The sequence below is a fragment of the Podarcis raffonei genome, chromosome 2, assembly GCF_027172205.1.
Source record: "Podarcis raffonei isolate rPodRaf1 chromosome 2, rPodRaf1.pri, whole genome shotgun sequence".
NCBI classification, from domain to species: Eukaryota; Metazoa; Chordata; class Lepidosauria; order Squamata; family Lacertidae; genus Podarcis; species Podarcis raffonei.
Window position 1 is genome coordinate 33,326,565 of NC_070603.1, and position 27,618 is coordinate 33,354,182.

Consider the following 27,618-nt stretch of genomic DNA (forward strand, 5'->3'; position numbering starts at 1 on the left):
GAAGTAAGCTCCACTGTATTTAACAGGGCTTCCTTCCAGGTCAGTATGCATAGGATTGTAATGCCAATGCACTAAATACTTGTCTAAACATAAATCTAGCTATGGTTATAGTCCTATACATACTGATGGTGGAGTATGTTCCACTGAATTCAGTTGGCTTTCTAACTGAACATGCATAGGACTGGGTGGTAAATACTAGGGATGGAAAAGGAATTTATTTGGTCAGCATTTTTAAAGCGAATTGACCCAGTTTGCTGTTCCTAAGCTTATCAGCAGGTTGAAAACTAATGTCATTTTGGTTCCAAAAATGGATACAAAAATGTGCAAGGAAAACGCATATTTTATAGGGGGGGAAATGTGTACAAAATGCATTCTTTAGGAGAACATGTGGACATTTTCAATTCACATTTTTCATGGTGGTTTTTTGTTTTTTTAAACACAGGCACAGAAAACAGAGGGACTGGTCCTATGATTGAACACGTGAAAAACTGACACAGAATGACAATAGGCTGATCCATCCATCCCTAGTAAATACCCATCTCCTCTTAAACAAATAGAAATGCATTTGCCATTCATTCTACAAAAGTAGTTTTTAGTCACTTTCGGACCTGATACGCCTACTTTAGATAAAAGTAAGAAAACCTCTCTTTTGTAATAAAGGTTTCAATCTAAATTTAGATAGAAACTTTTCAGGAAATTAGTAATATTAACCTGTTTCTCAGAGTTGTAATTGTCAGTAGCTGGAAGGGCATAATGATGGCACACAGAGCCTGATAAGTTGTCCATCAGCTTCAACTCTCCTTCTAGAGATTCCTGGATCAGCAGTGATATGGTATCAAACAAGTGTCTTTCCTGGGAGGAGTGCCATATAGCATGCAGAAAAGGATAAGCCAGGCCAAAAGAGAGGGGCAGAAGCGGGGCAAGGTAGGGGGAGCGAAAGAAGAGAAAGAAGAGAGAATGAATGCATGAGAGACAGAAAAGAGGAGAAGAGACAGAAAAAGAATGTTTTCAGACAGAACAGCAGTTGTTGAAATGGCCAGGAAGGGAAGACAGAGACAGAGAGGGGAAAAAGAACAGTGCAGTAATACCACAGTCAGAACCTTTCTTAGACGTTGCTACACACTAGACCAAAACTAAACACGATAGTGCTCTAAGACTGGTGGGACACATTACATTCATTCATTCGTAAGTGGCTACTGATAGAACTATTTCTACTTTGCAGAGCCATCCTACTTGATAGCAGGGAACAAAACTGCAGCATAGCTAAACAACAATATGCACAATTTAAAATGGAGGTGGGGATGGGAGCCCAGCATTAAGCCTGAAAAAAAAAATCCACACTTTGGCATCACTTAACCATGTAAGAAACAGAAATGGCCTTGAGAGATGCTGGATGATTTGCAGTTGTGCTCGGTGGCTCAAGTGTTAGGCACCTCTGAAAATTAGGCCACTAATTTAGTAACCACTGGATGAGTGTAAGATTAAATTTTCAAAAGCACAAAAAGTGACAAAACTCAGTGGATTTCGACTTCTGTTTTGTCTGCTGGTGCTGTTATGCATAGTGCTTGCAGTGTGGTTGGTATTTCCCAAGGCTAGGTCCTATACCGTGTAAACAATCTTTGAAGGCTGGAGTTGCCTGTGTGACAGATCACATGGCTGCCAGTGGATCTGTCACCCTGCATCAGATCACAAACACAGATATGAGGAGTACCTACCTGAGTCTGGCACCCAAATGTCACTGGATTGGTGTAGGATCCATCCAGACATGGGGAAATGACAACTCAGCTGATTTGGAAATCTGAACTACACCTCAGGCTTTTGCTACTAGCTGGGGAAAATTCAATTATTCTATACCGCAGATGAAATCTAAATACTCTGATTTAAGTTATTCACGGCCATAACCTAGTTCCCTTTGACTTCCATGATGATTATTAATTTTGGGGTTTGTGCGATGCTGAATAGTCCAGTCCTATGCATGCTTCCTCAGCAGTAAGACCCACTAACTTCAATGGGACATATTGCTGAATAAGTGAATTTAGGATTCTGTAGCGCCTGAGATAGTCCAGCAGGAAGTTTGGGATTCGGAAGACCTATGAGCTTTTGAAAATTTTAACCCAAGTTCCAAATGACAGGCTCCCAATTTCAAAAGTGTCTTCTCAAGTGCTTACACCTGAATATTAATACATAGCATAAAAGCTTCTCAAGCAATATGATGGCCGATCACTTAAAAGCAGTACTTTCTATGCAGGCAAGTATGTATGATGACATATACCCTTATGAACACAGTGCATATACTTTACGGAACATGCAAGCAAAGAAGCATGCTGCCAGTCACATAACTTTGCATGGCTACATTTTAGGAGCTGTATTCCTCTTTCATCATGTGCTCAAATACCACATTAACACATAAATTTCCACTGAAAAAAGAGTTGTGTGGGGCGAGACAGTCACCCGTCCAAAGTTATGGCTAGGACAGATCTGAATAAATGTATTATATGTATACCAGACATATAGCTGAGAGAGTGAGTGGGTGATCTTGTGCCTGTTTAATGCAGTTCTTGGAGCCACTTGCTGCACATCCTTCATCTCCCATCAACATAACCTGCCAACTCATAACAAATGCTCTCATGACTCTCATCGTTGCAATCCCATATGAACATTCAATTTCATGGTCTGCACTTGGCTGAGTAGGGATTTTTTTTACTCACAGGGAAAAAGGAATACAACTCCCTTATACATTAATACACTCAAGACTTTTTGGAATCTGTGCAAATGCTATCTGAGGAAAGTATAAGCTACTCCCCACTTCACCCACCACCTAAGATTCTCACCATAGGATGAACCAATGAGAGTTGAGAATCCACCTTGATTTGCATGGGATTGGCATATCCTCCGGGGCTCTCAGGTCTTTCTCCTGCATTACTGCCTGCCCATATGAAAGGGTCAGAGGACGGATGCTGGCCTGGGGTGATTGTCTTCATTTCCATCTCCAGTTCCAATTCCAGTTCTGCTTCCTCTTTCGCTTCCTTGTTACTTTCCTCTAGGTGCTTCATGAGTACAGCAATCACCACATTCACCAGGACAAACTGAGCTGTCAGCACAAATGATACGAAATAGATTGGCGAGATGACGGTGTTGTAGCAGGTGGATTCCTCATCGCAGTCTCGCAGAGTGTCCTAAAGGAAGGAACAGAGGGACGGGAGGTGGGAATGGTCGTGGCTTATGAGAGAGCTCTGGGCAACTCTATCCATGAATCAGATTGGGCTTTTCAGCTTCAAGCCCAAAAGGCTTTTTATAGGGGTGAGCAAAACCCACTGTAGAATCTCTTCAAGTTAATTTCCTTCATCCTCCACAGAGTTTATATGGAATTTCTGGAACTTGTTTACCCATGTCGGTAGACCTTTTTTGCCAAACTTAGCCTTCCTAAACACCCCATTATCATGTGGAGGGCACACAAAGGCTTCTCACTCATACAAATGGCCAATGCACACAACCTTGCCGCAATAGCTGATTTCTGTGCAAACATCAACATGGAACTATTCAGCACTGTCCTAGCATGAATCCCTCAAACCATAAGAACATCTGTCTTACTGTATCAACACTCATTCTAATGGGGATTTTACCTTCATTATCCCATTCCAGTTGTCTCCTGTGGATACACGGAAGAGTGTGAGAAAAGCCATCCCAAAGTTGCGAAAAGTTGCATGCCGCCCTAAGCCCTCACAGGGATGAGTATCGTCACATTCTGTATGACCAACCAAAAATAAAGGCAATTTAGCCATTTGTTTTCTTGACAAATAACTATGTTACTCTGCCTCATCCAATTCTATGCAACAAACTGGTGGAGCAGAGAACTTACCAAGGTCTCCAAACAGCTCCACCCCAAGAGCTGCAAATATGAAAAACAACAACATGAAGAGAAGACCCAGATTCCCCACCTGTAAAGAAAAAAGAAAAGGAGGGATTTTTTTAAAAAAAAAATCATTGATGTATTTCTCTTAAGTAACCTCCATTATGGGAGATGTACCACATTAGCCTCCATTGTATAGGCTGCCTTTGTCTCTTTTTCCTCAGTAACTTTAACAACTCCTGTCTAACCACTAGTAGTAGCCCAGTCTCATGATTTACTGTGCCAGTGAATGAATACAAAAGCTTCAATCCTAGGCAGTGCAGGTGGAGAAAAAGCACACGAACAAACAGAAATAGTTTCAAGAAAGTTTGTATTGTTACCAGTCACCTGGCTGAACAGTCAAAACCTGTTTTTGATGGAAAACTGGCTTCCCAATTCTACTGGGCAAACAGTAAAAAAAATGAGTATGCATTTAAAACTTTATAAACAGAGCACATAGTCTTGCCCTGTCAAGGACTGTCATTTAATGTTGCGCACTGTCTGCTGCACAAGCACAATACCAGATTGTGCACAATACAGATTGTTGTCTTATGCCCACAATGTTGCATTGCCATTCCCGAACAGTTCCACCTAGAACTCCAGGGCTATTCAATTTCCTCTGGTTTTGAGAGTTTCTATCCCCCTTCTAAGAGAAAAGCAGATGGCCACTGAAATTCCATTCCAAAGTCAGAGCAATTCTAGATGAGGGATAGCCAAGGTGGTGGTGCTGTCCAGATGTTGCAGAACCCCAACTCCCATCAACCCCAACCTGGTCAGGACTGATGGGAACAACATCTGAAGAGCACCACATTGGCTACCCTGCTCTAGACTATCTGATTTATTTGTTTAATTTCTGCTTAGAAAGACAGCAAATACCTTGTTCAGTCCACCACACTGCAAACTGCTGTGGGTCACACAATACAGTCTACTTTGAAGTCCGCCGCCCTGAAAGTTAGTTCACCCTTGAAGTGCCACTCACTGACTTCCCTACAATGCTTCCTGTTCATGAGGAGCACTGATCCTGCCATAAATCATAGAGATGGAAGGGACCACAAGGGTAACCTAGTCCAACCCACTGCAGTGCAGGAATCTTTTGCCCAAAGTGGGGCTCAAGCCCACAATGCTGAGACTAAGAGTCTCGTGCTCTACCGACTGAGCTACCCTGGCAGTCATACGTAATGTTGTCATTATATTTTCTTCTGCTCCAACAATTTAAAAGCAATGTATTAATTTCCTTCTTCTATGGTTAAGGTGGATTGTTTCTGACCGTGCAGAACCCCAGCCATTTTACAATCCTACAGAGGGGAAGTTTCCTCTCTTACTCCTTTCTGCCACTGCTCATTGCATCGAGTTACTGGTTTGTTTTGAGGTGTATGCACACAGCTGTCAAAACATGTATTAGCTTTAAAAAATAAAATAAAAATAAATCCCACGACTGAAAGGAAGAAGCATTTGTGTCCTGCTTGTGGGCTTCCCATGCTGGTTGGCCATTGTGAGAACAGAGTGCTGGATTAGATGGGTCCTTGGCCTGATCCAGCAGCATTCTTCTTTGCTCCAAACATATGAAAGGCAGCATGTGAAGAATGAGGCTGAGCAGAGGATAAGCTAAACTGAACTGAGATTTGAGGAACTGTGATCTTGCCCAATCTGGAGATCCTCCAACCATTAGAATTAACACTTACTAAATTCATAGTAAAGGTAGTTCTAAGCACAGAGAAAACACACATAAGGGAGATATGCCAAAACAACAACAACAACAACAACCCACAGATTTCTCAAGGAAATTAGAAAATGAGGTCAACTCAGCAGAGGTCTTTATGATAAAGACACAAAGGTTACCTGAGGCAGTGCTTGCATCACTGTGTCCAGCAGAGCTCTCATCCCTACAGCCATCTTCAGCAGTTTCAACACTGCAGAAAATGAAATGTCCTCTGCATTATTGTCACACAATCGGCATGTGAAAAGGAAATAAATATTTCAGAAAGCATATCAGGCTCCCCAAGTGATGTGGCAAGCATCCTTCACTAGAGGTGAAAATGCAAGGCCGCATTATAATGAAGCGCTCTGTTGTTGTCAGGATGTTCGTAACAAGTAGAAAAACCTGTGAACATCATGACCATCTCCTTCACTCACTAAATTGGGTGCTGCTGACACTGTGGCAGGAATACAAGAGTGACCTTTTCTCCTGGTGGTGACTACCGCTGCTGAGTAAAGTAAACTGGTTTGGAAAGGTCAGAAATCTATCTGATATACTGATGACAGAATTCAGCTTCAAGCTAAAGAATTAAGAAGCCAAGTGTATCCCCATCGATTTCCATCACAAGAAGATTGGATAAGAAATAACATGAACTCATAACCTTCAGAACTAAGCACTTCATAAGCTAAGAACTAATGCCACCAGCTCCAGTCATTCTGTAACAAAACCTTTTAGTGCTTTGTTGCTTAGAGTTGGTACCACCACCCTACTGGGAATATAGATGGCAGAGGTTCATCTAGAGTGCCTGAAGACCAAGCAATTCTGGTCCTTCTCTGTATGTAATCAAGCCTGCCACACAACTAACTGGTCAAAGCAGTGATGGAAAGCTACTTCTGAGTAAACACAAGACCGTCAGTCTGGGACTAGAATGATCCATGTTCAACTCCCCACACAGTCACAGAGGCCACTTGGTGACCTTGGGCCAACTGTACTCACTCTCTCTGCACAAAGTCTTGTTGCGTTGACAAAATTGGGGAGATTCAAACCTTGCACATCACATTGAGCTCCACGGGGGGCGGGGAATGTGATATAACCCAACCCAAAATGACTTGTAGGTAATAGCAGGACAAAGTACATTGAGGTGTCTATTAGCTAGGCAGTTTATGCTTGGAAATATAGCTGTGCTGCATAGGAAACCTTACAATGCCGGGAATTAACAGTTCCCCAGTTCCCCAGGAGTAAGGGGAGACTGACCTCGAGCAATCCTCAGGACCCTCATGATGCGGATAATGGTGGGGTTGATAGGAAGTGAGGCATTCACCTCAATCTCTTCCAGCGTGATCCCCATGATGGACAACAGCACTATTGCCAGGTCTAATTGGTTCCACCTGAAAGCGACACAAAAATCAAGCAGAAAAAACTGCTAAAATATTTGCAGTGGTGACAAAAGGATTCCAGTCATTTCAGTTATTCCGGAACTGACTCATGAACCGATGCACCACCTCAAGCAATTTTTGTGATTAAACACGTCAAATAATTTTAAAACCATTATATAGAGTACAATTATAGAGTTAGTCAAGTCTGGATATATCACTGACTAGAACAGAAAATGCAAAACCTAAAATTCTTTAGGACTTACCTGTCTTGAAAGAACCGACGAAACCCAAATGCAATCAGCTTGAAAACAGATTCCATGACAAAGATGACCGTGAAGATGTAATTGCAAATCTTCAGAGCTTCATCAAGAACCTGTAATGTGGAGACAACTCACAGGTTATTGCAATATCTTAAGGAGGATTTTGCTCCCTGCAGTTATTGGCCTTCCTGCTTTCAGCAGGAGCCATTTTTATTATTTTAATCTGAAAAGGCAAAATGAAGAAGGGGAAGGAACGCAGGCATATCACAACTCCTGCTGCATATCACAACATTTAAACTGCTGCTGGCTTTCCAAGTGGCAGTGACAAAACCAGGCTCTCCTATTTTTCATGAAACCTGCATAACAGAAATGATTTGCAGCTGGATAGGAGCTGAGTTCCTGTACAGCTGGATTGATTTCATACTATTTCAGAGTGAGGGATCCTGGATCGTGGTATCAGTGCTGCTTTTGAGCACGAGAGAAAATGTGATTTTGTTCTTTGGAGCACATGCAGTATTTCACATGTTGCATTATTTAACACATATTAGGAATATAGACTTCCATGCTTGCAACTGGAGATACAGATCTACATTGGGCAATATTTGATAATATAACATTATTTTGGGATTGTGGCAAACGTATCTATAAGATACACAAAAACCATATAATACAATTAAAACCCAAACCTTAATAGTAAGCCCTGCCCCCCCCGTCACCTGCCATAGTCTCAGCTGACTTGAAATGATCTGGGCTGGGAGTGGGGAGAATCTAGAACACAGCACTGAAAGACAACCAGGAGGGCAGGCAGCAGAGCACATCAAAGGCACATGGAATTAGAGAAATGCATAGCAAGACTGGCTGATAGAATTAATAAAACTAACTGTGTGAAAAGCAAAAGCTAACTTGTGCCCCTCTGGTTCATAATCAGTACATGCCACTGAGCAATGCTATAGTTCAGAACACATCTAACATTAGCACAAGGTAATTGGATCATATAACAAGCTTCCCATAGTATTTACAAGATGCTCCTGTCACGTGGGTCATGCACTGCCACCTTAAACATGGCGTTTTCTCCCGTTGATTTCTTTTTAATTGTTTCACATTACACATTCAAGTACTATTTAGCTACACTGACTGATTCACCTTTGCTTTCGTCTTGCATTTATTCCTTGGCTTCACAAAGTAGTAGGGAACAAAAATAAGCAACGCTACGCTAATTGGCAGCCATTTCCATCCAGCTATCATAAGCAAGTGATTTGGCAGATCATTGCAAGCGGTTTGCCATTATAATTTGAATGTGATCCTAAATACAGGAGTTTGGCATGCTAATATATCAGGGACCTGCTGCCTTGCCAAAATGCTGACTCAACTGGGTTTTGGTCCAGCTGCATATTAAATCCCCCAGGCTGCTGACAGATCTAATGCAGTAAGATTTGAAAGATTTCAGGATTTGATCTATAGATCATTTATTATTAATATTATTATTCTCAGTTTCTTAAATAACCCCTCCTTTTCAGGGAATCTGCTGAAACATGGAATTAGTGTTTGTGTGTGAGAGAGAGTCCCAAAGCCCAAGTGCCTTTTCCAGCTTTTTTGGGGGGCAGAATTTGGTAGTCTCCTGTTAAGGATACCAGCCATTTTGATATACAATTCTTCATATCTTCTCTCTTATCTGCCACTTTACATGCAGATTGAACTGCCTACTTGTGTTATTGAGATCTTCCAATTCTAACTTAAGTGTCTAATTGTAGTTTTTAAATTGTTTTGTTTTTTTCATATTTTGTTGTAGTTCCTGCAGCATTCATATTGTGCTCAGATTACCCAGATTCTCCACCATTTCTGCCTAACAGTCTTTTAGTTCCTTTTTTGGGGAAATTAATTGGGCTTTTATGTCTTCTTTCACCACCACAGCAGGTGTTGCTCATGTTAAAGGGGCATTCCCTCAAAGTGATACACAGAAGAGTAAAAGGCGGACGATGCCTCCAAAACAAAACAGCATAAAATGCTATTCAAACTTCCCTTCGTGCAATAAGATACAATAAAACACAACCCCAACAGCAACTCCAAGAAGCTTTCGGTGAAAAGAGAAGTTTTCAGTATGCACCAAAAGCAGAAGTTCATTGGCACATGCCTCATTTCAGGGGGAATGAGGGCTGCCATTCAAAGACATTTAGGGCTTTGAAAATCAAAAGTAGCACTTTGAAATGGAAATGTGGAAACTGACATCCAGCAAAGTTCCCTTATAATAATTTGGCTGCTCAGGCCAGAGATTCACTGGAATACAGGGTAATCAGTGGAGGATGACTAAATTTTATGGCCTATTGCTATAGTTAAAACTTTTTCTGAGTTAAAAGAGATAAAACTGACAGCTCTGGAAGTCCCTTCCAGCCCTCTCATTTGCCTCTTCCAATCTCTTTGCATTAAAATCAATGCACCCTTCCCCTCTTTACTCATCGTCTTCTAAAATAAATGGCCTCAAACACTGTTTCGTTCCTCATGTTAGCGGAGGACATTCTGTGCTGCTTGATTTTCTTTCCTCTCTCAGTCACCTTTCCACGAGTTGCTCTGGGAGACCATGATAAAATCTAAGGGCCAGATTCAACAAACTTATTCTGCTAGTGGAAGCCAATGCAAGTACTCCCACTAGTGCAGGCATCCCCAAACTTGGCCCTCCAGAAGTTTTGGGACTACAACTCCCATCATCCCTAGCTAACAGGACCAGCGGTCAGGGATTATGGGAATTGTAGTCCCAAAACATCTGGAGGGCAGAGTTTGGGGATGCCTGCACTAGTGCAATGGGGCTCCCCCCTTCTCCTTCTCCTTCAAATCCACTTAAAGGAGGGCCAAGAGAACACGCAGAACACCACATGGAAGGAGGAGAGGGGAGATTGTCAAACAAGCAAAATACACTGATTTGGAGGGCGGCAGACATGCCTACATTACAGCAGAGGCTGGATGGCCAACCAACCAACCAGGGATGCTGGATCTGCAGATATCCTGCATTAGCAGAAGGTAAGGCTAGATGACCCGAGAGACCATCTACGATTCTACAGTGGTACCTTGGGTTACAACTTAATTGTTCCGGAGGTCCGTTCTTAACCTGAAACTATTCTTAACCTGAGGTACCACTTTAGCTAATGGGGCCACCTCCTGCTGCTGCACAATTTCTGTTCTCGTGCTGAGGTAAAGTTCTTAACCCGAGGTACTACTTCCGGGTTAGCGGAGTCTGTAACCGGAAGCGTTTGTAACCCGAGGTACCACTGTATGTCTTTATTTATTTATTTAACTATACAGTGGTACCTCAGGTTAAGAACTTAATTCATTCTGGAGGTCTGTTCTTAACCTGAAACTGTTCTTAACCTGAAGCACCACTTTAGCTAATGGGGCCTCCTGCTGCCACTGCACCACCGCCGCACAATTTCTGTTCTCATCCTGAAGCAAAGTTATTAACCCGAGGCAATATTTCTGGGTTAGCGGAGTGTGTAACCTAAAGCATATGTAGCCTGAAGCGTAAGTAACCCGAGGTACCACTGTATTCCCCTAAGCAGTTTACAAAACAGCTTTTTTGTCACATATGCGAATTGTGTCACAATGCACATGAACCACCCAAGAATTGCAAGGGTGTTTCTCTAGATCAACGTTCTTTCTCCAATGGGGTCAGTCAGGTGCATGTGGAAAGCTGAAAAAACAGGACATGGTTTGCTAGCTATTCCCTTGTATTTTGCTTCTGAAAAGGAGAACATGTAGGGAAGGAAGAAAAGAAAGCAGATAAGCTGTCAGGATAAACATGCACACACTTATGTGCTTGTGTGGCCTGTACAGTAAGAGCTAAGAAGAGCTAAGAAGACAGTAAGAGCTAAGAAAGCCATGTCCAAAAAGATGGTGCCAAAACTGACTGCCATAGTGAACAGGAATGTCATGTTTCCTATAATGACACTTTAAGAAACAATTCTTCCCCGGTACTTGCCGAGTTCTCTCTCTCGCTTTTTTTTTAGTCCTTGCTACCAGGAAATGACAGAAAGAGCATCATCGCAACTAAAAGGTCATTGGGTTTAGCCCTTCCTTGGGAAACTTAAAGTTGATGTGTGTGCTTTCCCTGCCACTGAATCTGACAGAATCAGTGCTCAGGAGTAGACAAAGAGTATAATCTCCACATCTCTGCCAATTCTATCTTGGCAGCAATTAAAAGTAAGGGATAAAGCCTCTTTGTGATCTAGAAGGCCAGCTTCAGTATAGTTTTAAAAAAGATTAACAAAGCATCCCTTGGGAAAGAATTTCCCACAGAAGTAAGTTTGCCAGGGAGGAAAAAAAATTGTCAGAAGACCCACAAACTGAGTCAACACTGGTGCTTTTTTTGGGAGGGAGTATTCAAGGGGACGCAGTACTGGTACCTCTTACCTCTTTTTTGTTGTTGTTAAAAAGTGTGCCACTTACTATAACGACTTCATGGTACATACTGACACCTATTTTTCTAGAAAGAAAGCACTGTTAACGTTCCCTTTGGTTGTTTGGATAGACACTGTATTGTAAGTGGATGGCGTAACTGAAGATTTGGGAAACAAAGTTCATTATGTTCTTTCTCCAAATTGTAAAATGCAAGAGGGCCTGGGGTTCCAGCAATTTACATACAGATTTCAATGTTCAGAACCCTAGGAATGGCCAAATCAGTCCATTTCAGGTTCTCCCAGTTTTTAACATTCCCAGTCTTAAGTCCTCATGAAAATTCACCAGCTTTCCAGTGTGTTTTTCCTAATATTTACATTTTTATACTTTTTTATTTATTTCCATGGTACAGAAGATAAATTTTGAGAAAACAATTGTTATAACAGTAAACAACAAATAGCTTGTCCTGATAAAATTACAGACTTTCATCATGCCTTGTGTTAAAGTTTCATTTGATTACTCTAAGAGATCACACCACTAATATTTACATGTTTGTATGCAATTTCCTGCAATATGCCCCATTTTTCCAAGCAGTTTCCCCTAATATAACACATTTTTGTATGTGATTTATGTAATGAATTTTCATATGCTATTTTCACTAATATGTGGATTTCTCTGTGTACTTCCCCGTAATATCTTTTAATTACAAAATTCAAAGATGGGTGAGTTCTGAAGGATTTTGGTTCATCCATTGTTTCAGGAAGTGTGAATTAGGCAGGCTCACATTAAATTTGTGAATTGAACCAAATTTCTCCCATATCCCTACTTTGAACTCCTTTGTTTTTATCCAAATTGGATAGCCCTTAATGGTGAACAGTTCTAATGAAAGCATGAGAGACAAGATGGAGCAATCCTGCCCCGCTCTATTGTACAAAGAAACAGTTATAAACCATTGGCTTCCACCATAGTCTTAGGCATGATGATAAAGCACCTTGCAGTGGTTCTTAGAAACAGATCTAAATCCAATCATAGTAAAAACAACTCTCAAGGAATGTCTGCCACTGAGTGCCTTATGCGGCATCCAAAGAAAGCATCTCCCTGATTAGCACCTCTCATTCTAACCGGGGGAATATAAAATTCAAAAGGCTGATGAAGATTATGAATTTCTCTTTTGGAAATAAAAACAGGCAGTTCTTTCTGTATCTTCTGAAAAGCTACTTGACCTAGCAAAGAGGTAGTAAATAATTTCACATCTTGATTCAATTGAGAGATTGGGCCATATGCTTGCTTTCCAAAGAATCTCTCTTGGCTTTGCAATGCAACAACAGCTAATGTTGCTTGATTAGAGGAAGGTCATAAAATCAGGGTGGTAATCAGCTATGTTTTACTCAGATCAGACATTAAAAACATGATTAAGTTAGGTCTATTAATTTCAACGGGTCTACTCTGAGTAAAATCCTAGGATAGGATTTGGTCTTGAGCACATACAGAAGTATTTCAGGAAGACAGTCTTGCTGCTGCTGCTATCAACTCCAAAATGTATGACAAATGCTATATGGGTACCTTAGGGAAGATACTTTGCACCTCAGCTAATACAGAGTTGCTTACTCGTTGGCTTATAACAAGAACACCCTGAGTGTTTTACTGAGTTAGCAGTAGTTGCAGCAAAAAATATAAATATTTTTGTTAAAGCCAATGCTATGGGCTGTAAAGATAATCCTTGTATGCAACTGCTTTATTTTGGTTTCTTTCTATGTTGTTTATGATGATTTGAATGATTGCTATCAACCACGGTTCTTTAGCTGGTGCAAACACTACTCTCACTCGGTAAAAACCAGATCCCTATATCACCATCATCTCCCATTCAGCATGGTAGAATGGCCAATGCATATTTATTTCTGTTTCATTCTTTTTTTCCATGTTAATGGATGCAATGCCAATTCTGTTTCAGGCCTACAACAATGTTTGCAAACCACCCACAGCATCTACAAATACTTTTCCTGCCCTACCTTTGGCTGCTGGTAGTGCTCCATAGCCATGGTGATGACATTGAGCCCAATCACACCTGTGATGAATAAATCCAGGTAATGGGTGGTGCACATTTGATGAATCAGAAGTCGGAAGCGAGAGTAATCAGAGTAGTAGGGTTTACACTGTGCCTCTGAAAAGGAAAAGAGTGGAGAAGCAGATCAGGTAATTTCTCCCTGTCTTAAGACCAGTTCAGCATTGGCTTTCAAAAATCCAAATTGATACATTCAATCAAATTCATAATGATTAGGTTTTCAGCAACGAATGGGGTGTGGTAAAGGGGATTGTATGTTAACCATCATTAATGCATAGCAAGACTACAGGATCATCTATCTGTACCAGCAGCTACAATAAAACATGCACAACAGCCAGGCTTTCAGGATTAGAGATAAGGTGAGTATGGCATGGAATCATTTCAGGTTACAACATAATGTTTAGTGTAAAAATTCACTGTTTAGATATCTATTATTACACAACAACACTCTTAATTTATATAAAAACAAGAACTTTCAATCAGAATTGCAAGTATGTGAGCTATAATTACAAGGCCTGTATTAACAGTGCATAAAAGCGTGCTTAAATGGGGCATTCAATCTCCACTGTAAAGGGAGCTTGGAAAGGACTTGAGGCAGGTTGGAAACAGTATGCAGTGGTTTTTGACAGAGAATAGCAAAGCACTGTAATATGATATTTTAAGGGTTTCCCTCTATATTTTGAGAGCGTGCCTAAATGTGAAGGAATGTTTGCTTGCCAATGGGATATGTGTTCTGTTGCAATACAGTGCCCAGTTAACATTGGGCATGTAAAGCTTGACTACTTAGCTGTGAGTTCAGCAAAATATATTATATAAGGGTGAGTGTTTAAAAAGGTAACATGGGAGTCCTCTTTATTACATATTTTACATGGCTGTTTATTTGTATATATTTTGAAATGTTATATATGAATGTTTTATGATGGCCTATATTTGTAATGCCTAATAAAGGTTTGATTAAGTAAGTAAGAAAGAAAGAAACATGGGAGTCCAGGCAGAGAGGATAGTATAAAAAAGATACTAGTAGATACTGACTGGGCAAGCAATATACTGTGATGCAAGGGGAAAATGTAAAGAGGCAGTGGGGATGAAAGTTAAAAAGGGAATAATAGACTGTTTGAAATAGCAGACATGAACTCATATAACTGCATTTTGAAATACAAGGTAGGGAAATTGCGGGCGGGGGGGGGGGCAACCCCAAAGTTGTCAGAGCTATGAAAACAATTTATGAAATAATGCAAGTGATTGCTCAGTCAGAATTTCTGTCTCGGAAATAAATGATCTTCTCATTTGTGTGTGATTGCCAAAGTGCAAATGTCCCTGTTAGTCTTCTATGTTTGGCTGCATCAGGGATGACACTTACTCTTCAGGCCTGAATGTTCCTGCAGATAAACTCATTTACTCACCTAATCTCTAACGAGGAAATGCCAAGTCTGAGTCTATAATTCAGGGCAATTTTCAAATAGGCATTATAATGTACCATAAAATGAAAAGGACTGTCTTGAAGATGTCAGAGTGTAATATTATGACCATAATTAGATGATCAACTGGTTATGAAAATTATTGAGCCAAGAGAATTGAATGGCGTGGTGTTTAGCTACTCTGAACAAAAAAAAGGATTTCATATATTGGTTCGAACAGAAATTTGGGGAGGGTGAAGTATGAGTATTCGTGATCTTGAGGGAAAGCTAATTTTTAGATCACATTTTTGCAGGGAGTATGTATACAATTTGATTCTCAGATAGTCAAAATTGCAATCTTCTTAGCCATTTATACAGCTGGCCAGTCGTTTTGTATGGTGGAGGTGCAGGCACATGCCTCTTCCCTTCACCCAGGCACCTAAAGCAGGGTGTGGGGAATCTTTTGCTCTGCTGGATTCCAGCTCCCATCTGCCCCAGCTGGCACAGGCAACATTCAGAGGGACAGAGGTTAGTCACTCCTGACCTAAAGAAATATGTAGCACAGGTCCCTTATGCCTGAGGGCTCAATTTGGGGAACATTTCCCTATTTTGAGAGTGAAGAATCACGTGTGTGTACACAAGGAAAACCTAAGACAAATTACTATAGGTGTGCAGTGGAGAGGACACGGGCCTGTGCCTCTTACACATGAAATGATCATCCACCTGGGTAAGTGATTAGCTGTATCATTATATGACTTCCAATATCCCCATCCCACAAAGTTTGAGCACCAGGGAGAAGACTAATAATGGAGCAACTTATCCTGTGAGGTTTGGTGAAGTGATCCCAAACATTTGCTCCAGTACTTTGAAATAAAGAGGCTGAATTGATATTTTTTGCATTAGGAGCTGCCAATCTATAGACAATCTGACCCTGAATGCCATGGCATAATATTAAAAAGTGAATTTTGTTGCTGAATTTATTTAGCATTTCTTAAGAAAACAACAACAACGAAAGCTACACAGGTTGGTATCTGACTGACTCACAACTTTCATCAGAGCTCTTACATTCTGCATAAATATCCATTAAAAACTTGAGATATCTCGATGGCATTATGCAAAACTATGAAGAGGAAATTAACTAAAATGTTTGAATACAATTAAAGTTTGAACTGGGGCCCTGGCTATGAACCAAGTTATAATTTCAAAGAGAAACCCCATTATAATTTGCTGATCTCTTTTTGTTCAATACTTATCCATAATTCACATTCAGGCATGAAAAAAATGTCACAATTTCTGCCTTTTATTTGGGAGGATTTATTTATGAATAATTACACTGGAATCCAAGGGTTCAGCTATGACTGGCAGATTAATTCAAAACTCCACACGGTAACAAAAGAGGCTGTTAACATATAGCAGGGATTTTCACAGAGATTGTAGAATGTTACCTGCATAGCAACAAAGCATGTGGCAGCACAACCTTATAAGCAGGGCTGCCCATTTTCCATTCTGTATATTGTGGGTGAAGACAGATGTAATATTTAAAGAGATGGCTCAGCTGGTTCTTCACCTCTGACATGAGCTCAGCTTCCTCTCAGCTTCACATTTGCTTGAGAGGTATGCAGTCTATCAAACTGAACACTGGAGCACCATCCGTCTTGTCCCTCCCTCATGATTTAGCTGATTTAGGCCTTCTCAAAAAAATTAAGTGCCACATATCCATCTACTTGTTTTTGTATTAATTCTTTGCCATATTAGGGAAGGAAAGGTTGGACAAATAGTGGAAATATTTGACGATGATGCAGGCACTGGCCAATTGGCACTGGCCATAGCCAGGTTTGCTGAAGAAGAGTTCAGCTCTGGAGCAAAAAAAGCTACATCTTTCTTTGGACTGAATGAGAAGGTGCCTCCAAACCTGCTCCTATAATTGATAATATCTGTCTTCACCTTGTTTTTGGTGAGGCTTTCTCCTAAAATTCTTATCTGGTTAAGTAAAAAATAAAATAAAATCACAGATTACTTTTCAGTAATTTAGCCAATTTTTAAATTGTGCATCAGATTGATATCTGCCAATAACTTTATTAAACATGTCAGCCCTGTTTCAAAATCCTGCTCACCACCAGCTTCCCCATGCTTGGCATGCTGTCATGCATATTACTGGAAATTACAGCTTTTACCTTAAAATGAACCACAAACAGTCACACCATGCTTCCTGTGGGCTTTAAATTAACAGCTGCTGAGTTTAGGTGGGCAGGGAACATTTTTCTCTTTTGAAAATAAAAGTATTATTTCTTTTTGCTGGTTTATAAAGAAGCCACATTTCTGATTGTTTGTAAGTTTTGGTACAGTACTTAAAATGTCTCGTTCTAGACCTGACATCCGTGCCCCCCTATGCAACAGCATTATTTGTTCTAGGAAATATTTGAGAGGTACCAACATCTTGGGAAATACAGACATCTGTTCAAGTCTAGGTGATGAATCATCACACAAAATGACACCACACCACCAATACTGCTACAATACAGTGACTGGGTCAAGAACAAGAAGAATGCTCAATTAGGAAGATACTGGAAAGATTAAGACAACATCCTGACATTGAGGGTATCAATGGGGTGTGTGTGTATGGGGTGGGGGAAGGAGGGAGGAAAATGGTAGGCAAAGAAAAGCAAGAAAATAAGGAGATAATGACAAGAAGGCCTATAATAAAACAACAGGCACCAGCAAGGGTGGAGGGGGGGGGGAACAGGTTCTAAATCAAGCTGCTTTGGAGGGCTCAGTAAAAAAACAAGGAATGAACTTCTATTGGTTGATTATGGAGTCACATTGATTTGATCAGAAACCAGAATCCAGGATATAAATGGCAAAGCATCTTTTGCGTACCATCGTCAAGTTACACAGAGTGGTGGCGATTCAGACCTCTTTTTATGCCGATAGTAATAGAGAGCTGGTAGTATTAAGGTAATTTCAGTCTTCCCTCTCATCTTGGAAGATTAGATACAGCTCTAGCTCTCTTTCACACCAGAAGGAAGGAGGGAACACGACAAAGGATTATTGGATAGTGTCCAGTGTGCATAGTATGTCAGAGCAATAAGGCTCATACGACCACCATATTGACCTCATAGTGACTGGCAACCCAACTGAGTAAACATGCCAACTGAGAGACCCTTTTATTCACAATTTAGGCAGGACATAGCCCAAAGCGGGCAAAACATATTCCTATTTTTCTTTGGATTCTGTAGAATGATGTTCTGAAGTGATCTGGTGTGGCAGCTGTAAACAGCTGTCTAACAGTGTTGGCATTTATGTATCATTTTGAATGGCATAACGTTTCACAAATAGGGGGTCGAATGCTCCCCCAAGCCTTCATCAAGTGGATAAGCGGTCAGGGATGCAGCTCTTACTAAGCAGCTGGATTTACAAACTGTCCAGAGAATATTGAGTTCAAAGTGATGTGCATGGGAGTAACACTGACATTTAAACAAGTGGTTTTATTAGTCTTTTTTTTTTTAGTGAGTGGCATTTTTTAAAAGCAAAGTGGAAAATGGTTAAATTGTTCCCACTGAGAGTTTTCCAGCTGCGACAGACAGCATCCTGTCCAAAAATAAAATCTTGACTTTATACCAGTAAACAATACAGATAGATAGCACCATTTTCTTTCTACAATTTCTAAAATGCAAAGAAAGAAAGACATCCTGGGTTTTCAGGCATTGAATGACTCATTAGGGCTAGTTTGTAGAGCATGGGTATCATTGGTTTCCTACTGTCACACACATTTAAAGTACTTTCACAAAAGAGTCTCTCTCTGTCCTTTCACACCAATGAGCATTACATTGTGTTTAATAATGTGAGCACCAGTATGAGGCAACAACAAAGGGAAGACAAAGCACAGGTCTGAGAATCAGACACAAGAAAAGGCAAGCTAAGAGGTTCTTTGTGAGCCTGCACTGAAGAATGGCCCACTTGGGACGATGCCAAAGCATTCAAAACAAACAAATGCAACGGAACACTCAAATGTACATCTAAGATTTTAAGATTAGAATCACACTGAAAGGACAGGTCTCAGGAGATTTTCCTCTAGCTCTTGTCCAAGGGGATGGACAGGACTGATCTCCTAGCCCACACAGAGAAATTGAACATGTGAATGCAAAGAAATAGAACATAAAGAATGGTAATGTTGAGGAGATTCAGGATTTATTAAAATGAGCTGGGTCATTTTTTGCAAGCCATATATATCTTTAAAACCCCCTTCTGATTTATTCCTCTGTAATGCTCTTTATTTATTTTTTTACACAACTTGTATTATTAGAGTTGCACCTCAAATTAGCCCTATACCTGTCAGGGTCTGTGTTAATGTGCATAATGCTTAAATAGGCACCATATTCACTTATCCCCTGGAACTACCATATTTGAAGAATTTAGAATAGTCTCCCTGCAAAATTGCTGTAGATAATTTGTCTAATGTATGCAACCTTTCCTGGTTTTCCAAAGTTGCAACACTTGCCAGTGATGTGTTCTTCTGGCTTACAACCCAACAGCTGATTCAATGTTTGGCAATTATGACCAGGGTCACTGAGGTGGAAAAGTCCTTGAGACTCTCACACAAAATATGCCCAGTCTGGTTTTACAAATGCATGGAGTGACTAGAAGGATTTCCTGGCAGCCAATGAGAGGTTCAGTTATCTTATGCTATGTAAAGATGTGGACTTGAATTGAGCAATCAAATTCCTGTTGCTATTTTGAGTTTTTCTAAAGGTGGATTAAAGAGACTGTCCTTTATTAGGCAATGTTTGATTCTGTGCTTGCTGAAGTAAAGAATTTGCTAAGCAGGCCCAGAGCTATAGATCTGATTTGGACTACATGCCTGTCTCTTGCCAAGTTTTGATTAATGAAGTAGGACATGGCATCACTTTTTCTCTCACTGAAAACAACACAAACGTTCTCCTTTATAATTTGTTTAAATGTGAGGATTATTTATTTTTCAGTGGAGGAACATTCAATCGCAGGAGCCCCCATTGCAGTCTAAAGGAGATGAACCTGGACAATGGGGTATCACCTCATTAAGAAGTTGGGCTAAGGCTTGGGCCCTGTACAGATAAGGAGCTGTCCCCTGGACAGATCATGCTGTTAGGTATACAGCGGTACCTCGGCTTTTGAACGTATTTCTCTGTTCTGGAAAACTGTTTGAGTTCCGAAACATTTGAAAACCAAGGCGCAAAGGGCGGTCTGCAAATTTCATAGAGAAAATTGAGAAAAATACAGTGGCACCTCAGTAGAAGCCATTCAACTTCTGAGGCACGTTTGAAAACGGAAGCATTTACTTCTGGGGTTTCGGCGTTCAAAAACCGAAATGATCGTCAATGGAGACATTCAAAAACCGAGGTACCACTGCATACGTAACAGCATGATCCCAAATGCATTTTGGAATAAGTTTTCAACTGATTTCGGTGGATTCTTTCTTCTCAAATAACATAGCTAAGGAGAATTGTCCACATGCACAGATCAGTATCTAGGCAAGTAAAACATTGAGAGCTGATGCAGGTATTACATTTTACAGTTAACAGAGCAGAGCTGCAATGCCCTCCCCAAATATTTCCTGATATTTTAGGAGTTGCAAAATGGGGGAGGGATTTTGCCAAATATTCTTTCGGGTTCAGGAATGAATTGTATCAACCATTTTTCTTACAAAACTCTCTTCTGAAAAATTCTCCCCAGTCTCCAGATCTATCTTAAGCCAGGTTGTACCCGGGAAGGATACAAAACACTATAGGACTTTGGTGTGTGTGTGGGGAGCCCATTACAGAACACTGTATACAAAACATTCTGCAAAAATATATTTGTCACCTGAGGTGACAGTATTTTTAGCTCTAGTGACTGCCCCTCTCATGGTCAGTACAGAATGAGGGGCCTCCCCCCGAGTCTCCGCACATCTGTACAAGGTTAATCACCACACATCAAACAGCTCCAAAGTGGATGACCCAGACCGTATCCAAAAAATCTCTTCCTGAAAACAACCAAAAAACAAAGAAAAGAACATTGAAGGGAAGTTGGCAATATTTGTGATGAAAAAGAAAAAGAAAACCTGCTAAAAAGGTAAGGTTAAGACCATAACATCAAAAATGTCAGTGATAAGTCAAACCTGCAGACGTTTCTAATTTTTTAAAAACAAGCACAAAAACAACATGCGTGAAATGCAGAAAAACCAAGAAAAGGCCTTCCACCACACACAATCTAGCAAGCTGCCTCATAGGACCAGTGGGCGGCCATTAAGTCACACAGCACTGCCATTCACGTGAGACAAAGACAGCAAGGACTTCCCAGTACCTGGCACTGCACTGGCTGAGCTGTCCATTATTACATCATCCAGCATTAGATCTAGAAGAACGAAAGGGCATTAAATCACTGGAGAGGATGCGAGGCCAATCCTTCATTCCATCTTCATCGCTTCATGCACCCGTCACTCTGACAAAGCACACCGTCACCCTGGCAGGGCGAAACAAGGGTTCTGCCTGCCTACAACCGTTACCCACAAACGCACCCACACATTTCAGTGGAGTTTAGATAGAAGCAATGTAGAGTATACCTCCTGTGGTGCAATGGGTCAGTGGATTTGGCTGTTAACCAGAAGGTTGGTGGTTTGAGCCCAGCCAGGGACAGGTGTGGGCAGGATTCCTGCATTGCAGGGGGTTGGACTGCATGATCCTCAGGTCCCCTTCCAACTTTACAATTCTATGAGCAGAGAGCACCCAGTTCCACACCATCAAAAGGAGGGTGGTCTTTATTGGCAAATCAGCCTTTTAAATTTGTAGGCAAGGACGATGTGGTCTTATGATTTAACACTTGTACAGTGCCTAGCCATTTGAGATTACCGTAAGTATTCATAGTAGTATAATTCATGTTGCCTTTCAGTTTAAAAGCCCCAAGATTGGCATTAAGAACATTATAATATAAAACTAAATAATGTTATTAATGTCATTAAAAAATAATATTAAGAATGAAAACACTCAGAATACTGATAGGCTGGGACTGCGTGAGGCTACCCCAATGGGTTGCTCACACTCAGAGGAATTTGTACGGTAACTTTTTTGCAGCAGCAGCACATCACCATCAAAGCCTATGTTCACAAATCTCTTCAGTTTCCAAACACTTTTCACAATGCAGCATTTGGGAAGTGTGCACACGCATACAGGGCAACATAAACCCAAGACACCTCTGAGATAAACAGAACTAGTTGATCCTGAGCAATGTAATGGTTGGTGAGCAGAATATGAGATTCTTATCCACTGTGATGCACTGGCAGACAGCTAAGGGGGAAATGGTCCTCTCTCATAAATCAATGTAGCCTTCAGGGGAACTATATGTTACAGTGGAATAAACTAGGATTATTACGGGTAAATAACAGTGGCAGGCAAAGGGAAGCCCCAAATGTAACTATAGACCATTCCTTCCATATTCTCAAGTCAATAAAGTATTAAAGTTATCAGCATGACATCTGGGATAGCATCACCTCAGGAAAAAAATATGAATGCTGTAATCCTTTCTAAAGAAATATAAAGGAGAAGCTGAAACCTGCTTTCTTGTAGTCTTTTGACCCAAAGCAGTACTCACAAAATCCCATTAAAACCAGTGGGGCTATGCCAGGACTAGTCTAGACTCAAGTAACTACCTAGTCACATGGTCGGTACTGGGCCCAGGGCAACATAATACAGTACAACCTTGGCATCAGTATTGGTCCCTAGGTGATAAGTAAACAAACAGGGAGTTGGGTGGGAAAATTCTAGTTACTATACAGTCTTTATGCCACTTACCCCAGAGGAATCTCACCATTTCAACCAACTGTATAACTAATGGGTTATTTAGAAATAAATATTTTAAGAGGTGAAATGCTACATTATGTGCGAACATGTAGAACAAAACTCCAGTGACCACATCTGTTAGGAACCCATTTGGAGTAGAGAGCTGGCAAAGGGAAGGGCTCTTTATCACTCCCAATATTCATTGCTTTTCTACTTCAGTGCCTTCCTCTGAACAATTTTTAAGAGTTCCAGACATGTTTGTTAGGGGAAACATGCATCTAGACAAGAGATAGAGGAGAAATTTGTGCAGTCTGCATTTTTAAGCAAACCAACCTTATAGGCCAGCCCTGGACTTATATGCAGTTCAGAACACAGTTGACAAATCAGTTTCAGCTTTTTAAAAAAGCATACAAAGATGTGTATTTTACAGAAAAATGCACAAAATATGCACTTCTAGGGGGAACTGCATACAAAAGTCCATGCAAAATATGTACAAGTTAAATGCATATATTTAGTGCATTTCCTTTTTTAAAAAAATAGCAACAAATAGGATAGGATATTCCTTACATGCAAAACTGACATGGACCAGAAAGAGGGTAATTCATCCATCCCTAAATTAGAACTGTGTGAGGGGAAAATAGGGTTGGCTTGCTGGAGCAGGAAAACAGTTGTTTGATGATGAGAGAACCATCCTGACCAGGGCTGGCCTGAGACATTTTGCTGCTGTAAGCAAAATGCCATGATGCCCCCTCCCCAATTCAGGCCCCCACCTCATCCTTGCCATCACACTCACGTTGCCACTGACTCTGCCACCGCAACTGCACCCTTGCCTGTGGCTTTGCCCACACTTCCACCACAATGCAGCAGCAGTGAAGGCAATGGTGTTGCAGTGGCTGCACTAGTGAAGCCCCGGGGAGGCTGGCAATGGGGCAATGGCAGCGGTTGGATCTGCTGCCTGAGGCAGACGGCTTTCATATCACCTCGTTGACAGGGTGCCCTTGATCCCATCCTCCATTGCCAGCGCACACCTCTTTCCCACCCCAATTGCTCCCTTCCAAAGCTACCCAATGGTTTGGAAGTGGCCACCATAGATTTGTAGGCACTTACTTTTCCACAACACGTAGTTCTGCTCTTAGGCATATTTGTTGTACACAAGTCAAAGAGTGTTCTGCCAGGGCAAACTCAACTGGCACTTGTGCCTGCAATCTTAAAAAAAAAACTTTTTCCTCATAGTACTAAGAAAGAGATTATCAATAAAGTTGTGGCCTTTTCTTGCCCATTGACCTTATATCATGTGTCCTCGTGTATTCATTCCACATTGCGGGGGTCGGGTCCTCGAACCACAAAGACTCTCCTCCCTGGAAGAGAGGGGAGTGGTTGTGGGCGGGAACCGAGCACCGCCCAGGGGGCGTTAGCCCCCTGCCATCCCCACTCACCTGGCTGGTGCCCACGCCCACCGGCAGGCAGCCAACCAGGTGCCTCCGGGGGGCGTGCCTAGCAGCTTAATGCTGCGGGGCCAGCCTCTCCTCAGCCTCATTCTACGTCGTCCCGTCGCGAGTCACCCACCCTCCACTCCCTTTGAGCTCAGGGTCTTAGTCTTTTGGCCTTGCTATGGACCTTAGGTTGGTCGCCCTGGTTGTCCGGGGGGCCTGGTAGGAATTTTTCCATTTGGCATTAGGCTTTTTGGTTTTTTTGCCTACCTCGTAGCAATCGTCACAACTTTTGTGGTATTGGTGGGTAGGTTAGGCATTGGAATAATGTGTTGTGGTGTGTCGAAGGGCTAGGTGTGGCCATCGCCTATGCCTTCAATTTTTGGGTATTCCGTTAAAGGAATCTGGCGGTCGTGTACTCTGTCCGATGCCTGCTTGGCGGGAGGCCATGGCACGACCCTCGGTGACATCAGGGGTGAGCCTATAGTTGGATTAGCATCAACAGGCTCCACCTACTGTTGAATAAACCCTCCTTGTTTTAGACATCCAATGCCTAAGCCAATACCTTTTCACTGCTGTAATCAATAAAGTTGTGGCCTTTTCTTGCCATTAACCTTATATCATGTGTCCTCGTGTATTCATTCCACATTGCGGGGGTCGGGTCCTCGAACCACAAATGAATGTTATAGTTCTAAAATGATTATAAGAGGACAATTTCTTTCTTCTGTAAATTTTATATGGTAGTTTCTTTTGCAAGAACTTCCCATTCTTCAGCAAACTATTTCAACCCATGTCCCAATACATTAGAGACAACTGGCAATATCATTCCATGCACAGAGTGGATTGTGACTTTCTTTTAGGAAATTCCTCATACCTCATGTGTGCCCCCCCCTTTATATCTGCTCTCGTAGCCAACATAATTCAAAGTATTTCAGGATTTATTTATTTTTTTGAAAACTTGAAAACACGATGAAATATTAAGCTTTTCCAAGTGGTTCTTTTAAAAATAACAATAATCACAGCCAAAGTGAAATTATTTTCCAGGGAATTATGATGTGTCAATGGGAGCTCACATTCAATATGTTACAGCTAGGGAAGAAGCTATAAAATCCTCACTTTCTCTGTTGAAGCCCTTTGTAACGAGTATCATTAGTGGAATCATAACTATGAGATTTATGAATTATGCTTATAGTTTTATTGTAGCAAATACTAAATCCCTAAATACCTATGTTAATTTCCAAACTTAGGAAGAAAGCTGAAGGTGTTGTACAAGTAGCCTGGACCACATAAAATTATGTCACACATTACTTTTAAATGTGGTTCGATTTTTACACTTAACATATTTTCACAATAATAATTGTGTCAGAATAATTTATAAGAACATCCATTTTAAGTGGTATTCGTAATATCCAGGGTCCACCTTTTCCTCATCAATGGAGTAACCATTTCATAAATCATTTGTAAACTGATGTGTTCTGTAGTCATCCCTACATCAAAGGCTGCATAAGGAAACTAGGTGACTGTCTAAGGCAGGGGTGAGGAACTTGTGGCCCTCCAGATATTGCTGGACTCCCATCAACCCAACTCTTTCCAGTGGTTGCTTAAAACACAGACTCCTTTTTGGCCCACTGGTGATCATGTTATTCTATGACCAATGCTATTTCATATCTATATGAAGGTCTAGAAGTGGCCATTAGGTGTTTTGAGGCAAATGGCCATCAATATACTGATGACAATCAGTTCTATTTCTCCATAATATCTTAATCAGGAAAGACAGGTGCAGAGTTGGGCAACCAAGACGTTCAAGGGTCTGGAAACCAAGCCTTAAATAATCATAGTTAATAATTTTATTGTCACATGGAAGATGGATCAAGCTTGTTTTCTCCTGCTCTGGAGGAGGGTAGGACTCAAACCATTGGCTTCAAGTTACAAGAAAGGAGATTCCGACTAAACATCAGGAAGAACTTTCTGACAGTAAAAATACATTTTTTGTTTAGGCAAGCCTACCCAGACATATAGAATACTGGCGTGTTTTAATCTCTTTTTGCTTACTGTTGATTTAAATTATCTTTTGAGTGTTTTTTAAACCTGTACTTAGCTGTTTTTTGTTTTTTACTGATTATTCTAATGTTTTATTTTTGTAAGCTGTTTAGAGGTTTTAGAGAAGCTAAGAAATATGGCAGTGGGGGAAAATACCATAGTGTCTCAAGACAATATGGGAAATAAGTAATGAACAGGCAAGCTACAGTAAGTACACTGTGCCAGACAGAGGGGCAGGCCAGGAGTCTAGTGAACCAAGGAATAATGCATAAGATGGTTAATAAGTTCCCCAGGGCTGTGGCCCACTGAGAGGTGTGAAGGCAAGTAAACATCAAGGATGACAAGGGGCGGGCCTTTCACCTTGAACAAGAAGGGGTGGGTGAGAGGAGGCATGCCATTTTATATTTCCATATAAGGTCCTACTATGTCAAAGCTAATCCTACATAGGCCACAATTCTGTGCCAGATTCCACGGGACTGCATTGCTTTCCAAATGTGTTACAGGCATGACTGGAGCTAGCTTTCCTTTAAAATGGAACTCTTTCAGGAGTGTATAATTCCATTCTTAAATCTTCCCTGTTCCCAGAGTTACTTTACAAGGCTTCCTTTGTTGTAGCAAGAAGCTGCATTTGACACAACCCTACGCTGGCTGGGAGGCCAAGACTAGTTTATGCACAGAAGTCTGTGAGGCTTTTTGTCTCTTTACCATGTTATTACCACTAAAATATTTGCAGATGCTATACCAGCAGAACACGGGTGCATGCATACTTTTCACTGACACTGATAGATATACTACCAAAGTATCTCCAATAAACCTTTTCACCTTTGTGCCTTTATGCATCATGGGATGTTTCATGTGTACAAAATCCCATGAACTTTGGCTAAAAAAAGAACATGAACCCCAATACATGGACAGTTCTTCCTATAACATGATTGTATGTTCCTTGAGCTATAAATCAAAATAGTCATTGTTTTGGAAAAAATCATGTCAGTTCTGAAATACTTTGAAAGGTCACTTGTGAACACCACAACCACAACCTCATAGCTCATTATGGAGCTCTCTTATTTCTGAACAGTGTCACAAAATTCATTAATAAACCACAGTTTCAGCATGATTTATTCGTTTCAGATCTTCTGATCTGGAATCCTTACCCTCAAGTAAATAATGCTAAAATATGATCCTCTAAGTTGCGAATGTCCTTAAGTATCTAGATATTAATTTAATATAATTAATGCTCAAAAAACAACACACAACACAAATCATGGTCCTATCTTGTTATACCTATAGAACAACCA

At 41.0% G+C, this 27,618-nt stretch overlaps 1 protein-coding gene across 15 annotated transcripts in view; it reads right to left on the bottom strand.

The window, feature by feature from the left end:
* Positions 1–27,618, bottom strand: part of CACNA1G (calcium voltage-gated channel subunit alpha1 G) — a 324,964-nt gene that overhangs the window by 18,095 nt on the left and 279,251 nt on the right. For 5 of the 15 annotated variants that reach the window (XM_053375762.1, XM_053375760.1, XM_053375756.1 and 2 more), the window contains 9 exons: positions 21,382–21,432; positions 13,614–13,765; positions 7,225–7,334; positions 6,840–6,973; positions 5,729–5,799; positions 3,860–3,938; positions 3,624–3,745; positions 2,832–3,176; positions 712–852 (listed from right to left, as the gene is read on the bottom strand). In XM_053375762.1, the coding sequence (XP_053231737.1) occupies positions 712–852; positions 2,832–3,176; positions 3,624–3,745; positions 3,860–3,938; positions 5,729–5,799; positions 6,840–6,973; positions 7,225–7,334; positions 13,614–13,765; positions 21,382–21,432 (1,205 nt within the window). The remainder of the gene's footprint in view (positions 1–711; positions 853–2,831; positions 3,177–3,623; positions 3,746–3,859; positions 3,939–5,728; positions 5,800–6,839; positions 6,974–7,224; positions 7,335–13,613; positions 13,766–21,381; positions 21,433–27,618) is intronic. The other 10 variants (XM_053375770.1, XM_053375763.1, XM_053375761.1 and 7 more) reach the window with 4 other exon arrangements.